The sequence below is a fragment of the Tympanuchus pallidicinctus genome, unplaced genomic scaffold, assembly GCF_026119805.1.
Source record: "Tympanuchus pallidicinctus isolate F22 unplaced genomic scaffold, pur_lepc_1.0 scaffold24, whole genome shotgun sequence".
Classification (NCBI taxonomy): Eukaryota; Metazoa; Chordata; class Aves; order Galliformes; family Phasianidae; genus Tympanuchus; species Tympanuchus pallidicinctus.
The window spans coordinates 5709013-5729196 of NW_026294741.1; the positions used below are offsets into that span (position 1 = coordinate 5709013).

A 20184-nucleotide genomic window follows, 5' to 3' on the forward strand; every position below is an offset into this window, starting at 1 on the left:
ATCCCCCCTGAGTCATCCCGGAGGCAGGCAATGACCGGGGAGGAATCCTACAGCCGTGGGGCTCCTCTGTCAGCCCAGCCCCCCAGAGCACGGGGACCCCCAGGGCACGCGTGTAACACTGTGGGATGGGTGGCCACAGAAACCAGTGATGGAGACAGTTGCCATAGCGAGAGCAGTGCCAGCCCTAGGGTCCAGCAATGGACGTCCTGGCTGTGTGCAGAGGTGTGCAATGAACACACGTCACCCAGTGCAGCAGGGCGGCACCGCAGCTGGAGGCGGCACCGTGTGCTGTCCCAGCCCCCAGGCACCTCTATGAGCACGGCAGCGCTGTGCCAGGCCCCAGGGCTGGGCACACAGGTGGGGAGGCAGCAGCACAGCCTGGCCGTGGGCGAGTCAACAACACCCACTTTGGGCGTTCGGTTTCCAAGGGAGGGGATTATTTTTACAGAGTGAGTCAGCGCACAGCGTGCTGAGCGGAAAAAGCTGCTGGGAGGCAGCGAGGCAGGGACAGGCAGAGCAGGGCCACGAGCAAGGCACTGAGATTACACCCATGGGTTCCCCAGCCCCGTGTTGGGCCAGGGGAAAGGACTGCCTGAGGTCCCCAAAGCCAAGGGTGGGAAGGGGACATCGACGGTTGGGGATGAGAACTGTTGGGAAGGTGACGCCAACACAGGTTGGGAAGGAAGGGGGAGACGCCAACACGGGTTAGGAAGAAGCGGATGCCAACAGCTGGGGAGGGACACCAGGAAGTCCCCAAGGCCAAGGGTGGGAATGGGACACCGATGGCTGGGGTACCAACACAGGTTGGGAAGAGGTGGATGCGAATGGTTGGGAAGAGGTGGGTGCCGAGCAGCCCTCCAGCCCCCGGCGACTCGAGAGACGCAAGAGAATTGAGCAGCGCTGACGTCAGATCTGTAAGTTTATTTTGCTCAATGTACGACGGCTACATAATGACTCACATTCATGATATTCCATCACTGAGGAAAACTGCTAAGAATGGTCCGTGTGTGAAATAATTCCTTACAGAAACACGGAGTTGGAAAAATAATCACTGATTAGACCTTAAAAATAGTTCACTGCATAACATGACAAAAAGCACAAACAAAGGCTCATTCAAAGAACACAGTCATTGTTCTCCTACACTGTAATAGTTATAATTTCACCATGACGAACACCAGACATTAAGATTAAGCTAACACTGGTGTTTTTCTTTTGCTTTTTTTTCCTTTTTAAAAACAAAATCATATATAATTGCATGTCACTATAGCAACATCCATAACAGATCAGTTTGTTACGATCACTATTTGGTAGAGCAAACTTTACCCCCAAAAGAAAAATAAATTAAAAAACTTTAAAAAATTTTTGAAGACTATTTTGTCATAGGAATACATAACATCTACAGTATAAGTTAATAAATTTCAAGCTACTGTATAGAAATACGACACTAGCATGCACAATATTGTATCAATAGAGTAATGGAGCAGTAATCATTTCACTGGAGAGACAGTATCATAGGCAAGTGCATTTCTTAAAAAATGAAAGAAACCATTCAAGCTGCTTAAAAATCAACCCCTGACCCCACTCCCCTTGGAGCCCTCTCGTGCCATCTCTCCTGCGCAAGTTTCCTAAAGCAGCCAGAGCCAAAGCCAGAAAGGAAAACAAACCAACAACAACAAAAGAAAAACCCCCAACAGGTTTTGTAATTCCAGTAAATCACTTCCAAATTATACAGCCGGGACAACACTGCTCACCGGACAGCGAGGGGAAAACCGAGGGGAGGGAAGGCGGCTACACAGATCCTCCATTGCACGGCGCTGCCGCAGGCCGTCAGCCTGGGCACGGCTCTACCAAGGCACCCCAAAGAGCCCAAAGAGCCCAAAGAGCCCAAAGAGCCCAAAGAGCCCAGAGAGCCCAGAGAGCAGCTGTGGGGCCGCGGCATCGCTGCACCCCCTGCGGAATGGGGAAAGCACACAGCTGTGGGCCGGAGCAACGCGGGGCAGCAGGGAACTTCCAACAGTTAGGTAACAAAATTGACTCCAAATGGGGTAAACCTCACCTGCTAAAGCAACTCGGACGGCCCTCTCCCACCCCCTGGCGGATAAGAGATTTGGAAAAGGTTTTGTTAAGAAGAGAACTAAGTTCCTGGGCTCCTGATGCTTGATAGAAATGTCTATGATTGTAGCTCTTCCCTTGAGGATTTCTCTACCAAATTAGTTTCTAAGCTCCTGAAGTTCACTCATTACACCACAAGCTTCCCCAGGAGAAAGAAATCGCACCTGGCTTCCCTGGTGACAAACAAGGGAGCCCGGGGTGCCTGAGATCTGCTGACAAACCTCATGGTACAGTGGGAGAAAGTCAGGCAGAGTGAAATGGCAGTGCAATCCCTGAGGAAGCAGCTGTGGCACCTTAAATCAGGATGGTCTTTGAAATACCAAACACAGTACATGACATACAGACCTGAATTCTCTTTTTTTTTATTATTATTATTATTATTATTTTTTATTATTTTTTTTTTTTCAGTGGCATTTTAAGTTTAAACACTTCCCCCTTTTCCTAATTAAGTTCTTAAACCTTTTGCTGTGGACTAAAATAGTTTAAACAGCCGCTAGCCAAGCACCTGTTAAGCTGTTGACCGAAAACTAGAGCAGCTTTTGATGTTTGTGGGGCAGGCAGTCCTCTTGCCTTGGGCGACACAGAATAGCTAAAGCCAGTCCACAGGCGAGGACTGATCAGGAAGGCAAGCCAAAAGAACTAGCAAAAGAAAACAATCAAAGGCTTGATGTCATATGGCTGTAATGTAGAAATACTGTAAACTGCAATTTAGTGTTAATACTGTAAGCTACCCTAATATCTGTCACAAAAAAAGATTAAATGGCCTAAATCCTGGAGCTTTACAAGCCCCAAACTCTTTAGTCGTTTTGTAAATTATTATTATTATTCCTTTTCAACGTGGGGATTTGAAGCTGGGCCCTGACAGGCAGAGCGCTCCGGTACGGACGCGGCACTTGAGCTGAGGAAACAAACGCACAAAGCCTTACTGGAACCACAGAACTTCCTTTTGTGTAGCTTTTCTCAAAAACGAGGGCCATTCCATTCCAAGTTAATTCATCTTAAAACCCTTTTATTTCTAGCAATAAAGTTAAATTAAAGACAGCTCCACTTGTATTAATAATCTACAGAACAGTCCATATGCCAGTGAGGCTGCTATTCCATACCAGCACAGCCAGCCTGACTTCCACTAGTGGTGTTTTGGCAAAAATGTCAAAGAGGCAATCAAAGACAGGTTGTGGGGGCCTCCCTGGGAAGGTGTCCCCTCCCGATCCCTCCCCCACCCCTGACCCCCCCACTCGTGGGAAAAAAATAAAGACTGCAGTAGTTAGCATCAGCGTGCGGCTGCCAGTCCATCTGGGGGTCTAATTGTTGCCTTCTCCACCGTCGTCATCTTGCTGATCGCTTGTCCAGAGCGTTAGGTTGTCGCGGAGGAGCTGCATGATGAGCGTTGAGTCCTTGTAGGAGTCCTCGTTGAGGGTGTCCAGCTCGGCGATGGCGTCGTCGAACGCCGTCTTGGCCAGGTGGCAGGCCTGCTCCGGGGCGTTCTGGATCTCGTAGTAGAAAACGGAGTAGTTGAGCGCCAGGCCGAGCCGGATGGGGTGGGTGGGCTGCATGTGCTCCTTGCTGATCTCGTGAGCCTCGCTGTAGGCCTTCTCTGAAGACTCCACCACGGTCGCCCTCTTCTCGCCCGTGGCCACCTCGGCCAGGTAGCGGTAATAGTCCCCTTTCATCTTCAGGTAGAAGACTTTGCTCTCGTACTGCGTCTCGCTGCAGTTCTTGATCAGGTAGTTGTCCAGCAGGCTCAGCACGTCCTGGCACACGGCTTCCAACTCCTTCTCGATTTTCTCGCGGTAGGCCCGGACCATTTCGATCTTCTTCTCATTGCCATCAGCGGAGGTCTTCTGCTCGATGCTGCTGATGACTCGCCAGGACGAGCGCCGTGCCCCCACGACGTTCTTGTAGGCGACGGACAGGAGGTTCCTCTCTTCGTTGGACAGAGGCTCGTTCAGTTCTGTCACCTGTACCGAGAGAGGAAGAGAGAAGAGAGACTCTGGTTAACCGCAGAGCCGCTCGCTGCTCCCATCGCAACTCAGCACTGCAGTGCTCTGTGTAGGAATGGGAGAACGGAGCCGGCCAAACCTGCGCAGTCAGCAGGCACCCAAACTCATCCAAGGGGGAGGCCGTGCCGTGGGGCCCAGCCCCCAGCTCACAGAATCAGAAAGGTTGGAAAAGACCTCTCTGACCATCTAGTCCCACTGGAGCCACGGGTTGACGGTTGGACTTGTTGATCTCAGAGGCTGGGATTTGTTCATGTTATCTTCCATCTTAGAAATATCGGTGTTTGCCAGAATGAGAGAAATCCACGAGGAAAAAGGTGCATTTCATTTCACCTGAGGGAAGATGCTGATGAGAGGAAGCACTGAGATGGGTGGTGATGTTCTAGGGTTACAAGCTAGTTGAATGGATTAACAAGACAGATAATTCAGCTACAACGTGTTCAGCTTTTCCATTTCCCATGAGCATTTTATGTGCTTTTGAGATGCCAAAAAAATACGTTAGATGTTAAAATTATAGCTGCCTAAGGCATCTATGGAGATAAGGATTTGAAAGCTCACGTGGCAAGAGCATGCTCTTCCCACACGGGATTTTCTTCATTGACAATAAGAGCGCTAATGCACCATACCACTTCTCCCTGCCTCACTCAGCACAGCACAGAGCAGCTGAGATGACGGAGCCATAGCATCAAAACTCATAGAATCTTTAAGGTCGGTAAAAATCTCACAGATCCCCAAGTCCCTGCCCACTAACCACATCCCTCAGTGCCACACTCCATGGCTCTTGAACACCTCCAGGGACATGTACTCCATCAATCCCAACGCATCACCACCCTTTTGGAGAAGAAATTGTTCCCAAAATCCAGCTGCTGAAGGTGTCCTGCCACACCGGAGGAATGCCAACAGAACAGAACCTGCGGGATCCCTGTGGGACCCTTCCAAGCCAGGCAGACACTCCTGTGAGGGTGAGGTCATAGTTTGTACACGAAAGGCTTCTGCAAATACTGAGTCATTCACACCAGTGCTGACGGGGGCAAGGTTTGCTCTAGGCCCAGATAACCATGGTTATGATGGCAACCAGGAAGCACAGGGATCCGGCTGGGAGGGGAGCATGGCCCAGCCCAGAATTTTATTTGGGCATCCTGGAACTACACGCCATCAGTGAGTGAACACTGTGTCAGTGAGGGCACAGCCCCCCAAAGCTCCTCAAGCATAATTATGGTGCCCCACTGCCATACAGCTTACAGGTTGTCCATCCTTGGAGATGGAGACAAGATCTTGATCCAGGCAGCCCCACTCTGGTGAGTTGGGACTGGAGACAGCCAGAAGTCACAACCCAACATGTTCTCTTATCTTCCAGTCAGAAATCCAGACAGTCCATCACTGACTGCTACACCACAAGAGATGTGGCAGCTCAGTAAAATCACTAAGGTAGGAAAAGGCCTTTAAGACAATCTAGTATCTAGTCCAACCTCAACCCAGCCCCACCAGGTCCACTAACCATGGCCCCTCAAGGCCACATCTCCATGGTTCTTGAACACCTCCAGTAGAGCTTCTGCCTTGACTCCAGTTATAGGGCTGGCTTTCAGCAAGATGTTCCTGTCCTACACCAGTTTCAAGCATGGCCCGGGCAGATTAATCTAAATATGCCCACAGCCACATCTGCAGATAGTCATCACCACAGAAAGCATAGTGCAGAATTAGATTTACCTCCTCCCACCAGGAGTCTTGTAGAAGGACAAATTTATTAAAGCTAAAGGGAGTTTCGGAGGATTATCATTGCCATAAACATTTTAAATTTGAAGCTATTAAGGATTACAGAAGAAAGTCGCCTGTCAAAATCCTTTCAAAAAAAACCAAAACCCACCAGGCTGACAGATGGAACGTACACCTGTGGAGAACACAAAGATTTCTCCAGGGAACTGGTGGGGAAGTTATCAAAGTAGAAAGGGGACCTTGTTAAGCACGTAACTCCTTTCTAGGCACTGAGCACGTAACCAGGAGCAGCACCAGGCTTCCTGCAAGATGCAGCACCGCAGTGATGCACTGAAAAGACACCTTTGGTGCTTTGCTCCCCTGGCTGGCAGCACACAGACCAGCACCAAGCTTCGTTTCGCCCTTTGTGTCCCTGCACATCCACGGGGTTGAGCTCCATACAGCAACACAGCTACTGCAGCAGTCCCCTCTGGACAAAGCCTGCTGAGAGTTTAGGGTTTCTGCTGCTTGAGTCTGGAGATTTATAGACCTGCAAAGCCCTATGCTTAGCAGCAGAGCTCTCGGCAGGCAGCACGAGCCCAGAGAAGGTTCTCCCAGTTTCTCTGCTGCAGCTGTGAGCTGTGACTCAGCGCTACACTCAGGCCCTGGCAGGCTCCCCACACGCTCAAGTATCACGTTGCAGCCAGGGGAAGGCTCAGCTTTACATGGAAGAGCCAATACACAAACCTTCACCTGCCGCTAAACTCAAAGTCTGAGCTCTCTGGAAGCCCATAGCTGTCCCACCGAGCCCTCCTTCCAGAAGCATCCTAAATTAGTGGGTTCCTTTGGGATCCACAGGGAATGTTTGCTAATAGGCTTATTGCAGGGCTCCATTCTGCACTTCACCCCTCACATTGGTAGGTTTGGACCGATCAATGCTCAGCAACACAGACCCTTCAGCTACAGAGGTGCAGCAGAGCTGCTCACGGAGTTTAGTTTTACCCACTTACCCTCACACACGTGGACTTTCACTGACATTTGATGACTAAATACCCACCTTGATGGCTGCTACCTAGTTTTGATGTCTTAAAGCATGCAGCACAGCAAGCTGAACAGACCCAGGCGTTCTTCCCCAGGGAGTACCATCAACATCCAACAGCTTCATCCACACCATAATGCACAGCACTTGCTCTTCTGATTGCCCAGAAGAGACCTCAGGCCTCTGAAGACACCACATATCTACAAAGCCTACAACTGAGATCCCCCAGCTGGCCACAACACGCCTCACCTTTCTCAGAACCGTCACTGATTACTGCTATGCTGTGCTCCTGCACAGGGTTCATTTACAGTCAGACACTGCAGTTTGCAATGCTCACTGCCATTCTTCCCTTTGCTGGAGAAGCCTGCCCCAAGCCCAGCTGTTACCCCTTTCAGGCTGAGCAGGGCTGCTTCTGTTCTACCTATGGTTTCTGCACCATGTAATTAAGCATGTTATCTTTCTACAGAAACCCCAGCACTCGCCTCATCTTCCCTCACACACGGCTTATTAGTCACACTGAGGTCTGGCTCCTAGGTCCCCTTTTCTGTTTTATTTTTTAAAAGGCCAACGAGCTTTTCAAGCCACATTCTGGCCAAAAGTCCCACCACTGGAATTCTCACTGCCTCACCTCTCCCCACATCTGGTTTCTGAAGAAATGACTTCCCTTGAGCATGCTGAACCGTCCCCATTGCCCATTGGCTTGTTTAGGGCCACAGCTCAGCAAAGAACAGCTTCTCCTCGAATGCCCAAGAGCTGTCCCAGTGTGCTGTTGGAAAGATGCCTTTCTCAAGCTCTGTCCTACTTCAACACATGGTAGGCGTGCGTTAAACCAGATCTAAATCAAGAATCTTACCAGACTTCACAGGTTCAGGTCCTCACCCATTTTCCAGCCTCCTCTCTGACGTTATACTTCTAAAATGGAAGCTGTACCATAAGTGCTTCTCTCTCCTTCTGACCTCCTCCACTGTCCCTTGTGCTCATTTTCTGAGCGTTTCTGATTTGGGGAACAGGCCACAGATCAGCCCCTCCCCCAGCCCTGGACAAAACCAGAAATGCACACGCAGGCTGTGGGCAGAAGCTCGTTCCCCTCTGCTGTCTCATTCAATGCTTTCAGTATGAATAATGGCAGTCCAGTTCCCACTTTGAAGCTCACAGGGCTTGCTTCCATCACCAGGTGATGAAAAAGCCAAATGCACCCGGAGGCACGATGGACAGTTCTGCCATTAAGCTCCAAACTGCCCACGGTGCATCAAGAGGCAGCGCCTGGAAAGCTAGGCTGCTTATTACACATAGCATAACTGGATCTCAGATGCTACTGAGGCACTTCAGACACTGATTAGGATCTCTGCATGCTGCTCCAGCTAATAGGAGCTTTCATCAGGCCCTGCAGCCCTTATTATTTAAGGCGACACTGAACCACCTGAGACAAAGTCTGCAAATTGAGAGGCGTACGAAGACCAAGAGCTCATTTATTTATCGGCCTCTGCAGCTCAACAACCACTTAAGTCAAGTGAATTTCATCACACAGCACACGAGTCTGACTGTCCTCGGAGCCTGCAGACCTACTTCTAATTGCTTGGATGGATTTAAGTGAGACAAAACGCAAGTTCCAGGTATGTGGATCACTGCTACCTTAAGTTTCTGCATGCAAAAGGTCATAAGGGAACTGTGGGGAGAAAGCCAGAGACAGAACTCTGAGCTGTCCCCATTCTGCATATAACAGTGCTTCGTTGCAGTTCCTTATCTGCAGAGCTGCAGCCCCAGGATCTGGTCTAACAGCTCAGTTTTTCCCACTGCAGAACACCTGGGTGCCAAAGATTTGCCTCTCCAGTTCTTCCGCAGCTTTCCAGATAGGGCAGGCACAAGGGAGCATACCCCTCTGCTCTCTGTACATGGCTTCCAGGTACAGCACTGGGCCCTGCAGCCTGCCATGACCACTGGCTTGAGGACAATCCAACCACCTGACAGAATCATTTGAGTTGGAAGGGACCCTTAAAGGTCACGTAGTCCAACTCCCTTGCAATGAACACAGAATCATTAAGGCTGGATATGATCACTAAGATCATCCAGTCCAACCATCACATCAGACATCTGTAGCTAGATCATGGTGCACAGAGCCCCATCCAGCCTGACCTTGAACAGTGACTTCTGGTAACTTGCCTTATTTTTGCTGTCTATGTTTCATCTTCCATTCAACACTTCTCAACTCATTCTTGATTGATGGTATGAATTTCCACTCTCTCCAACATGGTCACAAGGAAGAAGCAACCCAAGCCTCCAACAAGGTGGACAAGGTGTATGCATTTCAAGTGCATTCAAGCTGCACATCACTTTCGGTTCAGCACAGGGAGCTGTGCCCATGGCTATTCACTTTGAGACATTAAGGAATTAGAGCTCAAGTTCTACTTATGTTCCTCACCCTGGTTCCTGTTGGCCTTACTGAAAGGCAGGCTTTTGAATCAGGTGAGAATTTGTCACAGAACAGCTCATGGTTGCCACTAGCTGCCTCACACCTATTAAAAACTCTTGGGAAAAACCATCCATCTCTGTTATCTAACATCTTCCTACTGGCAGATGGAGAAAGCAGCAAGTCAAGCCACATCGGCTGAGCATTCAGACCTGGCACTCTGGGTGCGTCACGCTGTCTCTGACAGATGGGATACCAGCACCTTTGCCTGCTAACTACAAAAGGAACAGAAGGACATTAAGTTATCCCTTCCCCAAGACATGGCAGGCTGGCAACAACATCTGCCCTCCTTTGCATTTCTGCAAGCAGCTCTGCAGCAGCTCAGGATCACCACTCTGCTCCGCTGCTCTCCTGCCTCCCATTACCCAGGTCGCTCACCTTCTGCGCCAGCTCTCTGCAGAAGACCAAACCAGCAGCATGGCACTGACATGGCAGCTCAGATAAGACCTCGCAGCACACCAGCAGTTTTTAAAACTCACCTTTTTAAAGGTGAATGCCAATTCAGTGTTTCTCGAGGCTTTTCTGGGCTGCACAAAGGAGCTTCTCCAGATGTCAATTCTTGAAGGATAACTGCGGCCCCTTTCCCCAGCAGCATTTTTGTATGTGTTTAAAGAGAAGCCCATCTACTCATGGGATTTTCAACTGAAGGAACCACAGGACCACCACTGCTCACTCCTAAAGCAGTAAGACTCTACAAGATGTGCTTTTTCCTCCTAGTTGATGGCAGAACAATACAATCAAGCTAATGTTGGAGGTACTCTAGTGGAGACAAGCTAGATAAACAAACCAAGCTCCGTGGCATGGAGGGTGTGTGATGTTGCTGGGAGCATTAGCTGCTTAAAGACTTACCTCACAGCTTCCACGAGCACTAATCAGGCTCAGCTCCAGCCCCACTGCTGGGAAGCAAGTGACCTGCCACCAAATCACGGCATCTGAAGCTCTGGGTGGGATGCAATGCCAATATGAGATGTCTGACCCCGCTGCGGGCTGCAAAAAGAGATGGTGTTGTGCTGTGCTCACAGACTACTCAGGTATACTGAGAGGACAGTCAGTGTGCTATGGGCAAGTGTCTCCTTCCTGCTCACATGGCCTCCTCCTGCAGAGCCAAGCGCTGCAGCTGGCAGGCTGCTGCTCCAGCACGATGAAATGGGAGAAGGTGACACCAGGCAGAGGACTCCCTGTAGCCAGTGCATACGGTTTTTAACTGCTTCATTTCATTTCTCCTAAACGCTGTGGGGAAGTCTGCTCATTGCACATCAAGGCAAAAAAAAAAAAAAGGCAAACAAGAGATATTTTTTTTTGCTCTAGATCTTTTGATCTGCAACGTGTTTTACCAGATTAAGCATGAGACTTTGCAGAACGCCCAGGTGGACTCCAGCACAGCTCCACTGCAGGTTTCATTTCCGCGTCGGTGAGTAAGGTGATTATCCCTCCAGATGTACTTCGCCCTCCCCTGCTTCAGGGATTTCAGGCTTGATCTTCCACGCCTCTAGCAAAGATAATGTTATTTCTTGAATGAACTTGAAGAAAGGCAATTCAAGCTTTTGCCCTGCCAGCCTGGAGCACAGTTCTGAATGGCCCCCCTTACGAGGTGGGTCACTTCACTTATCCCAGTCTGGCCATGGATTTCACCTCCACCACTGGGCTCCAGCCACCTCCTCCAGCTCCCTGCGCATGCCTGAGGGGCTCTGAGTTCAGCTCATGGCAGGTGGCACAGCCAAGCACAAGAAGCCAAACTCTCAACTTCAAGGAAATGAGGAATTCATCCCACGTAAGGACAGCATCAACAGACAAAGCTCCATCGAGTTCCCCAGCTGGGTGTAAATCAAAGCCTGTTAATCCTCCCCAAGTCCTCATTCACTGCCGCATACTAAGCATTAGCCTTTTTACAAGTGCAGATCTCCTGCAGCAGTTTTTAAGCATAGCTGTTAGCACAGTGCACAGCAACAGCTTCTCCAGCTACTATTAATAAACCCGATGCTGCAGAGAAACACAACTGTCCAAACAAGACGTCCATCAGCAACCTACTTCACTCTTTGGCTCAGACTTCTCACCAGCATTTCCCTACAGCCGTGCTGAATCCACCTTAAAGAGGAATCAGCAGCACCCTGACACGCCAAGAAGCTTTGCCCGAGACGTAAGCAAAGATACGTCCAAGCGAGCCAACTCACCCAGCAAGATCAGAAGGAATTTGCAAACAATTAAGGAATGCTTTGTACTTTGAGTCCTCGCAGACTTGCGTATGTCCAAGTGCAGCCGCCTCCAACGCCCATAGGCTGGCTCCATGCAACATCTCCTTTAGCAAAGAAAAACATTAAGTCCTCTAATCCCTAATCCTCGGATCACTTTAAGGGAATCTCATGCCATCAGGGCTATGTTCTCTGGTTACCCTCCCTCCTCCTGTCGTTAACTAATGCACTGCCCCTGGTCACCAGATCGCCGGACGCAGGCCAAAACTCCGGTTGTTTAATACCTAACCAAGCACGTGCTGGGTCATTCTTGTGATGTCACTAAATCTAACCTAGCACAGAAAATAAAAACCTTCATACTTCCTCTCCCTATTAAATTCTTTTGTCTTCCTTCCTGCTCATCAGCTGCTGCAGATCACTGGCTCCATGCACACTGTGCAACCACACACTCTGTCACCACTGCGTTTCCAGCTGCCTGACCCCAGCACAAGGCCAGCAGCAGTGGGCATGGAGCAGGGCTGGATGGACACACGGCTCAGCCCCGCTGCCTTTGTGCAGCTCCTCGGAGCACAAAGCCCCACAGCAGCGCCAGGACCCCACGTCTCAATGCTGAGATCCTGCATCTTGACAGCCGCGCTCCGGAGGGAGGAGCAGGGCCTCCTGCTTCAAAGAAGAAACGCCTCTAGAGCAGAAATGGAAGTCTTTTTGTCAGCATTTTCTGTAGTTTTCAGATGGGAGGAGGGAGTCTGTTCATTAGCTGAAGCAGACAGGGAGGAACACGCAAGAGAAAGCTGAATTGGCAGCACTGGCTGTGACAGAGACAATACTACGTTACATGAAGCACACTGCTTCTGGGTTTCCATCCTTCCCCTTTCCTACTTGCCCTGAAATGAGTGCAGGTTACAAAGCCTCCCATGTGCTGCTGAAAAGCTCAGCTTGCTGCATGCTGCAGGGACAAGAGGTGATGTGGGTCCCAGGAGGGTCCCATCCTGGACACCAGCAGTGCCAGTGCTCAGGTCAGTGCCTGCTCAGGACAGCCTAACTGGCTCAAGGCAGCACCGTGCTGCACAGGGCTGGGCTCCCAGAAAGCCATTTTATGTCTGCAGGGGAAGAAGATCTCACAGCTCCAGAGATGGAGAGCTGCAGAGGCAGCAGCACAGCGTTTTATCTAACCACTGCCAGCACGAAGGCACCCGTGGCCATTTATCTGAACAACAACCTCAAGACGAGATGGAGGTTGCACAGGCTGAAAGACAAACACCGTATCTCCACCAGTGCAGCCACCGATTTGCAGCCGCTTCCCCTCCATCGCAGCAGGCACTAAAACTGGTTCCCAGCTATCGCCTTCCAGCACAGCAGCCATCGCTAGCAGAATTTGATGAGCTCAACATCCACTGTTTTAATGGTGTTTTGGTTTTTTGGCTTTTCAGACATCAGATTGCCATTTGTCTGCAGACTCATTAATCTATCAGAAGGGACAGAAGCTTCAGCCAAGGACACACTAGGTTATTTATCTTCTAAGAACTAAAGAAGGGCTGGACAGTGAAGGGAAAAGGGTCCCAACCAGTTAGCACAAAAGTGCTCTTATCAGCATTGCTTCAGAAGAAGCCATCTTGTGTTGCAGAGCACTGAGGTGCAGAGGAGTGCCTGGAGGCACCAAGGTGCATCAGTGCGCTGAGATGGCTGCAGCCTTGCAACACGGCTTGGTGGTGAAGCAGAAGATGGTGCCTGTATCTCATCAAGACTGACAGTGAAGAAATGCTTGGGAAGGCAAATGCTGTTGTTCTGTGCTTTGTCCTGCAGTTATTCCACTGTGTGTTTCTCATTGGCAGTCACCAGTCAGGAGGTGGAGGCGGGCAGAAAAGCATGAGCTCAGACAAAGCCACCTCCCAGGCAGCAGCTGGTTCCCCCAGCATGGGGAAGTGGACACAGAACCTTGGGGTTTTGTTCTTTCCTTCAATACACACCCTTGCCTACGATCTTTACGCATTCATTCCTTCACTTGACATAAAGTTGCTTAGAATGGAAGCTGAAGATCTTTGCTATACAGTCCATGTGTCACAGTGCCAATTTGTTCCTGTCCACAGCAATCTCTCTGGACCCAAACCCACTCTCCTCTTCCCACCACAGCCCCACAGTTCAGCATTTTTGGGGGAGGCAGGAGAGCAGCTTTCTGGAACACTCAGCTCAGACAACACCCTGTGCACCAACACCTTCCTCCATCTCAGATGGAATCACACTGCTTCCAGCACATCAGAACCATCACGCTGCTCCTGCTTCATCCCCCAGGTCTGAGGCTCTGCAAAGTTGAATGCTAGCAGCTAGACCAACCCAGACACAATTAGAACAACTTAAATTTAAGTAATCCAGCAGTACACTGAAAAAGGGAGAGAGCAGAGAAAAGATGGGGAACCTCAATTAACGAAGGATCTTCTTGCTACCAGCAACAGAAGGCGAAGGAACATGCTTCTTCCTCACTACCTCATCACAATCCAAATCCTGCAGGCCCATGGGTGGAGCAATCCATTACCTGCTGGCAGGAAGCAGGGCAGGCAGGAGCAGAACACTGCCTGTACAGCCCTCCCTTGTCCTGCAGGCACCACCCCGCCGCTCATGAGGACGGGTAAGGGGATGCCAAATGACATCATCCAGTTCAGATGAGACAAGCCAAGAATAGAGCGCTTCAGCTCCAGAGGTCCTTGAGTTTTAAATTCAGAACAAGAAGGAAAAACAAGCAAGACAACTGTCATCAGCCCTTCTGCACCTCCAGGGCTACCACCACACAACAGCCCTGCTGGCCAAGCCCCAAACACCAAAGGGCTCTTGGAGAGCACTGCCCAATAGCTTTACAGTCTCCGCGTACCAGAGGCATCTGCAGAGGGCTCAGCAGCTACATTCAGCTTCACAGCCTCCACCATTGACTTCCAAGAGCTATTTTCTGTTCCATCCACACCTAGCTGTCGCGCTGGGCCAACCATGGGAGCCCCAGATGGTCATCAATGAAGCTTAGCAACAAAGACTTAAGAGCTTAAAGAGAAACTTTAAAAGCTTGGGCTGCTGAAGGGCTGTGCTGAAGGCACAGTTAACGTGCGCAACACCCTGCTGAACTTGTGCAGGTAGTCAGCACTGTGCCCCGTGCACAGCCCACCACCACAACCTCCTGAGATGCTATTTAACCAAAGCCAACGCCGCCCACAAACCACTGCCAGGTCAGGAGAGCAGCAGAACAGCAGGCTGTGATCAGAGCCATGCCCTCCGACCCCAGGACCCTCCACGAGGGGCACGTCCCGCTCCCAGCACACCAGACCTGCAGCATGGCTGAGATTTCTCTGGAAGAGTCAGGAAGGGGCACGAAGCAGTTTAAGGAGAGCTTTGGTTTGGGTGCTTAAGTAGCCCTAAGAGAACCTCGCTGAGGTGCTTGGGTCTATTCTGCTCAGGCTGCCACTGCTCTAGGCCCACAGCACAGACAGCCAAGCAGTTTGGGCCATGGGACATGCTCAGACTGCAGAAGGGAGAGCAGCGCCCACTTGGGATGCTTCTCCAGGCCCCCCAGTGAACCCTTCACGATGCTGGAAATGATTTCCCCAAAGCTTTCCATCACTCTCCAGGAGGAGCCGCAAAGGCAGCTCATAGTCCTTACTTTGCATCTGCCTTCCTGGATGGTCGCTCAGCACTCCTCCAGGAGTTTTCTTTCCACCTCACCCTTCTCTTCCTGCTCCCAGGACTTGCAGGATGACAGCTGGTGAGCAGCCATGGCAGAAGCCTGCACAGGTTGTCCTGCGGTTCTCCACCCTTGGTCTCCTCCTCCACCCACCACATCACTCACTGCATCAAGGCACGCTGTGTGCATAATGTGCTGCTGCCCAGGCTCTATCTCCAGCACTCCTCCACACCCAGCACTGCAGCTGATGCTCCGCACCCACAGCTTGGGTCCCCAGAGCCAGGCAACCACACACTCCTCTCGCAGGGGACCTTCAGGTGAGCTGAAGGATTCTGTGCGCAGCCCCATCACTATACCATATCTGGATGCAACGTGATAATCCTCTCCCCATTCTTTTCACTTGTCTCCTTTCTGACAGAAGTTACACCACGCACCTTCTGCGGTCACCTGCGTGCTGCCCACAAAGGATGTAAGAGCCACAGGGGTCCCAGCATAAGGATAGCAAAACTTTTAGCAGAGACAAAGCCAAAAAGGCTTTAACCAAGGGCCAGCACTGGGCAGAAGGAAGATGGCGGTGCTGCTGGCAGCTTATAAACCAGCAGCACGCTTGGCAGCCAAGCACAGCCACTGCCCTGGGGACCTGCAGGGACTAGGAGCAGCTCAGGCACACAAGAGGGCTGATCTCATCCCTGCATGCAGGGCATGCAAGGGACGTGGTCAAGGTCGCACACGTGCAAGGCCAGCACGTGGCCCAGCAACATCTCCCCTCTGATTTCTGGTACTTGTGGCTACCACCTGCAGCTAAAATTTACACAGGGGAAACTATTGTGACCCAGCCCATTGCTGCAGTGAGAAGCATTTGGTGATTTAGCACACAATGAGAGCCCCAGCACACTGCTTTCTGTATATAAAAGCATCACAACCAGCCATTCAGCAATGAGGCAGCCAAATGGCACGGCTGGATGCTGCGCAGCGACCCACCAGGTTACCACAACACCACAATGGTGAGATCAAGCCGCAGAAAAATCAGCCTCGAATGCAGATGATGACCACACCTGGCTCAAGGGAAGCAGCTCAGCATCTCAAAGCACCGTGCCAAGGAAGCAAGCGGACAGCAAGCTCTCAGTGCAGGAGGCAGCCCTGCTCCTGCATTACCTTGGCTGGATGCAGCCTGCACGCTCTCTGCTACCACCTGGGTGCAATGCAGCTCGCACCAGCGCATGACATCACCGCGCGTTGCTACGGAAATGAGTGCGAGGTCACAGGCCTCCTGCACACCCAGCGCTGGGGGATGGGTAGGATCAGGGATAACCGAGTGTGACATGCCCAGTGCCGTGGGACTGAGACGGAGTTTGGGCAGCGCCGAGCAGAAATTAGGAACAAAGCTCTCTGTCTTTTGTCTGCTGGGGGGGGAGGCGGCGGTGCTCCCGCTGGGAGTCATTTTCTTACGGCCGAACAACAAGGAGACTGATAAGCGGCATTAAGCTCGGTTACTGTTTCACCAGGGCCGGGGAGGACTGAAAGGAAAAATGCAAATACAGTCTCTAACGACAACGTCGGGTTAGCGGCCGATCGCCGGTAAGCAGGCTAGGGAAATTCACAGGGCAGAAATACGGCCACCAGCCCCTGCCTTAAGTCCACAGGCATCCCTGCCGGCTTTGTGCTAATGGCCGCGTGATCCATGTGCGGCGAGCTGCCGTGGCTGCTCACACAGCAGGCTGTGCCTTAAAATGGAGAGATGCCGCTATCGGAAAATAGTCTAAAATCCATAGTGCAGCAGTGGAATAGCCCAGCTGCTCTAATATGCTATTATCTGGTTTCGATTATCTATATTTCATTTCTTGAAAAGACATCTCCTCCCTCCCCGCTCTGGGGCTGTGACGATTTTGTCTGCTTGATAAATGCAAGGTTATTGTCAAAATGGTGCAACACAGCAAACAGGGCTGCATCCAGCAGACTGCGACACTCCTAGATCAGCATTCCCTCCTCATCAGCAAGGGAGGACACCCCAGCTCCTCTTAAAGGTTCAGACCTGACTAAGGAGACAAACATAAAGAACAGTTTTCCCCTTTAAAGCACCCCCTCCCTCCCTCCACCCAGTCTAGCCTCTCTGCAATATGACAAATGCAGAATCTTCTGGAATGACTTGATCCTGCCTCCCACGATTGCTTTGTTTGCAAGATCAGATCAGAGATATGTTTTTTTTTTTCTCTTACTTCTTACATTGTCAAAATGTCAGCATTCAAGGGGAACGTTTGGTGTCACAAATCAGATCAGCCTGCTATATGCAGAGTCTTTATTTTAAGAGCATGAAATGAATACAACATGACTCAATTCATAAATCTCGAAACAAGTGCAGCAAAAAGAAATAGAATAAATCAGAGCCCTGGCAGCTAAAGGCTCAGCTCCGCAGGGTCAGGGGCACAGCAGCCACACTGGGGAAGGGATGAACAGCAGCACGGGGGCCAATGGGGCAGCAATGCCCCACAGCCTCACCCCATAGGGCTGCGAGAGAGGGAAGCACGGGCTGTGCCCACCTCATGGGCAGCTCCCATAGTAGGGCATGGGCACAGCAAAGGGCTGAGCAAGGGGCATGCTGGAGGGCAATGGAATGGGGGTTGGGGGGCACACATTAAGGCAAGGGACAAGAGCTTGTGCACAGCACAATGGCTGGAGTACAGGATGGGGGTTGGGGCAGAGGGGACACAGATGAGGGCTGGGGACACGGTTTGGGGGCAGAGATGGCACAAATGGGGCACAGCACCATAGATGGGGAATGGGATGGGGGACACAGATTGGGTTGAGGGATAAGAGAACAAAGATAGGGCACGGCACTGAGTGGAAGAGCAAAGGGAAGGGGTGAGGGATGGGGAACACAGACCGGGCTAAGGATGGGGATCAGGGCAGCGGGGAGGGGGTACAAATGGGGCAGAGCCCATATCGGACGGGAAAGGAAACAGAGGACACAGATACGGCGCAGCACGCGGTGAACGAGACAGGGGATGGCGATCACAGGGGAAGGGGATCACGGCGGGGGGTGACAGAGCTGAAACACGATGCAGAACGGAGGAGACAGAGCTGGGGGCCGGGACAGAGGACACGCGTAGGGCACAGCACGAGAACGGCACGGACAGAACGGCACGGGGCGGCGCGGCGGAGCCAGCGCGGAGCTCCGGGCTCAGGGCCCGCAGCCAGAAGCGCCCCGGGCACCGGCAGAGCCCAGCCCGAGCCCGAGGGACGGCGCGGGGAGACGGCAGGGAACGGAGGAGAGGAGGGGAACGGACACTCACGTTCTTCATGGCGGCCGCCATGTCGTCGTAGCGTTCGGCTTGCTCGGCCAGCCGGGCCTTCTGCACCAGCTGCTCGCGGTCCACCATCTTCGCGGGGCCGGGAGGGGAAAGGGCGCGGAGACTGCGGGCTGCGGGAGGAGGAGGAAAGAGGAGGAGGAGGAAGGAGGAGGAGGCGGCGGCTCCTGGCGCTGCTGCGGCGGTGACGACGGCTGCGGCGGCGGCTGCACCCGGAGCTGTGCGCGCGCCGCGGGCCACCACAACCCCCCTGCGGCCCCGCCCCGCCCCGCCCTGCGCCGCCCCGCCCCCACGCGCGGTGCACGCCGGGATTCGTAGTCCTCCTCCTCGCGGCCCTCTTCGCGCCGCTCTCCGTCTTCGGACTCCATTTCCCGGAGCACCCTGCGCGCCGCCGCGGCCCCGCCCGCCGCGCGACACAAGATGGCCTCCCCCCCCCCCCACCAGCCCGCCGCCCTTGTGGCCCGCCCTGCCGGGAGCGGCGCCCCGCTGCTGATTCACCGCCCGCAGCGCCTTCCGCCCGCACGGCGCCTCGGCGCGGCCCGTAGAGGCCTCGCAGCGGCCGCAGCCTCTGTCCCCGCGCCTGGGTTCTCGTGGCTCCCAGCCTGGAGCCCTGGCCCCGCGTGTTCCCGTCCGTCCATCCTCTCTACCAGTCAAGCAGAAATGCCTGCAGAACTGCCGTCTGAAACCCGGAGGGAGCCCTTCCTTAGACAGATCCGTGCTTAGGGGGGCTCATAGCCCTTCCCAGTGCCACCCTGCATGGGGATGTGACTGCTGTCTGTGGAGACATGGCCACTGCCCACGGGGATGTGACCACTGTATGGAGATGCAGCCACCATCCATGCAGACATGCAGACATGCCCTGCATCCATGCAGACATGCAGACATGCCCTCCATCCATGCAGGCATGACTGCCATCCATGGAGCTGTGGCCACCACCCACAGAGCCGTGGCTCCCATGCAGCTGTTGCCTGACACTGTGCCCATCCTGCTGCTGATCCCTGGGCCTGCAGCTTTCCCTCTGCAATAGGAGCCCTCCTGGCCCTGTGCAGGCACTGGTGGGCAGAGATACCACTGGTGCTGGACCTGAAAGCACCCATTGTGCCGTGTTCTGTTTATCAAGCAGTGCCAACAACAGCCATGTATTCCTCTGTTAGGATAAAGACACATTCATCCTCCCAGCTCGGTCACTGGGGATAACGTTGGAGCAAATAAAGCACTGAAGGTGGCATCCCCTGTGGTATTTCAGCTCAGAGCTGTTCAGAAATGCCATCAGGGCCCACTGGGGCTGCCCACTATGATGGGCCCAGGTCTGCAGCCTGGCCCTGGGGGAGCACCGTGTGCATGGAAGGCTTTTCTTGTGCATGGATCTGTGGGCCTCGTAGAGATGAGTGCCTCCTCACCTGACGCTCCTCCAGCAGTGCACACAAATGCAGCAGACTCTCAACTGGCCCTAATGGTCACTGCTCTCCTATTTATGGGGACTGTGTGTTTGCCCCAGATCGAGCGAGTGCCGATTTATTCCTGTCAGTGCACCCCAGTAATGAGTACTTTTCACAACGCAGGCAATCCTTTCCGTCACAAGTCAGGATGCAATATCCATCATGCTGTAAATTCTTCAGAGTGGCCATAATATATATCTGCAGTGTATGTCTCTGCAGCTCTCCTAGTGCACCATCCCAGCAGGAGCTTACAGAGACCCAGAGGATGTAGGTCTGTTCTGCA

At 52.4% G+C, this 20184-nt stretch overlaps 1 protein-coding gene across 1 annotated transcript; it reads right to left on the bottom strand.

Moving 5' to 3' along the window:
* Nucleotides 1-906: 906 nt before the first annotated feature.
* Nucleotides 907-18695, bottom strand: YWHAG (tyrosine 3-monooxygenase/tryptophan 5-monooxygenase activation protein gamma). The gene is made up of 2 exons (XM_052688746.1): nucleotides 18448-18695; nucleotides 907-4070 (listed from the first exon to the last, which is right to left on the bottom strand). Exons 1-2 carry the CDS (start codon nucleotides 18532-18534, stop codon nucleotides 3414-3416), a joined length of 744 nt encoding a protein of 247 aa, XP_052544706.1. The 5' UTR covers nucleotides 18535-18695; the 3' UTR covers nucleotides 907-3413.
* Between the last annotated feature and the right edge of the window lie 1489 nt (nucleotides 18696-20184).

Excerpts from the sequence above, each read along its gene's own strand:
- YWHAG (XM_052688746.1), bottom strand. The coding sequence starts at position 18,534 with ATGGTGGACCGCGAGCAGCTGGTGCAGAAGGCCCGGCTGGCCGAGCAA. Across the intron at positions 4,071-18,447 it reads TGGCGGCCGCCATGAAGAAC|GTGACAGAACTGAACGAGCC; the intron begins GTGAGTGTCCGT and ends CTCTCGGTACAG.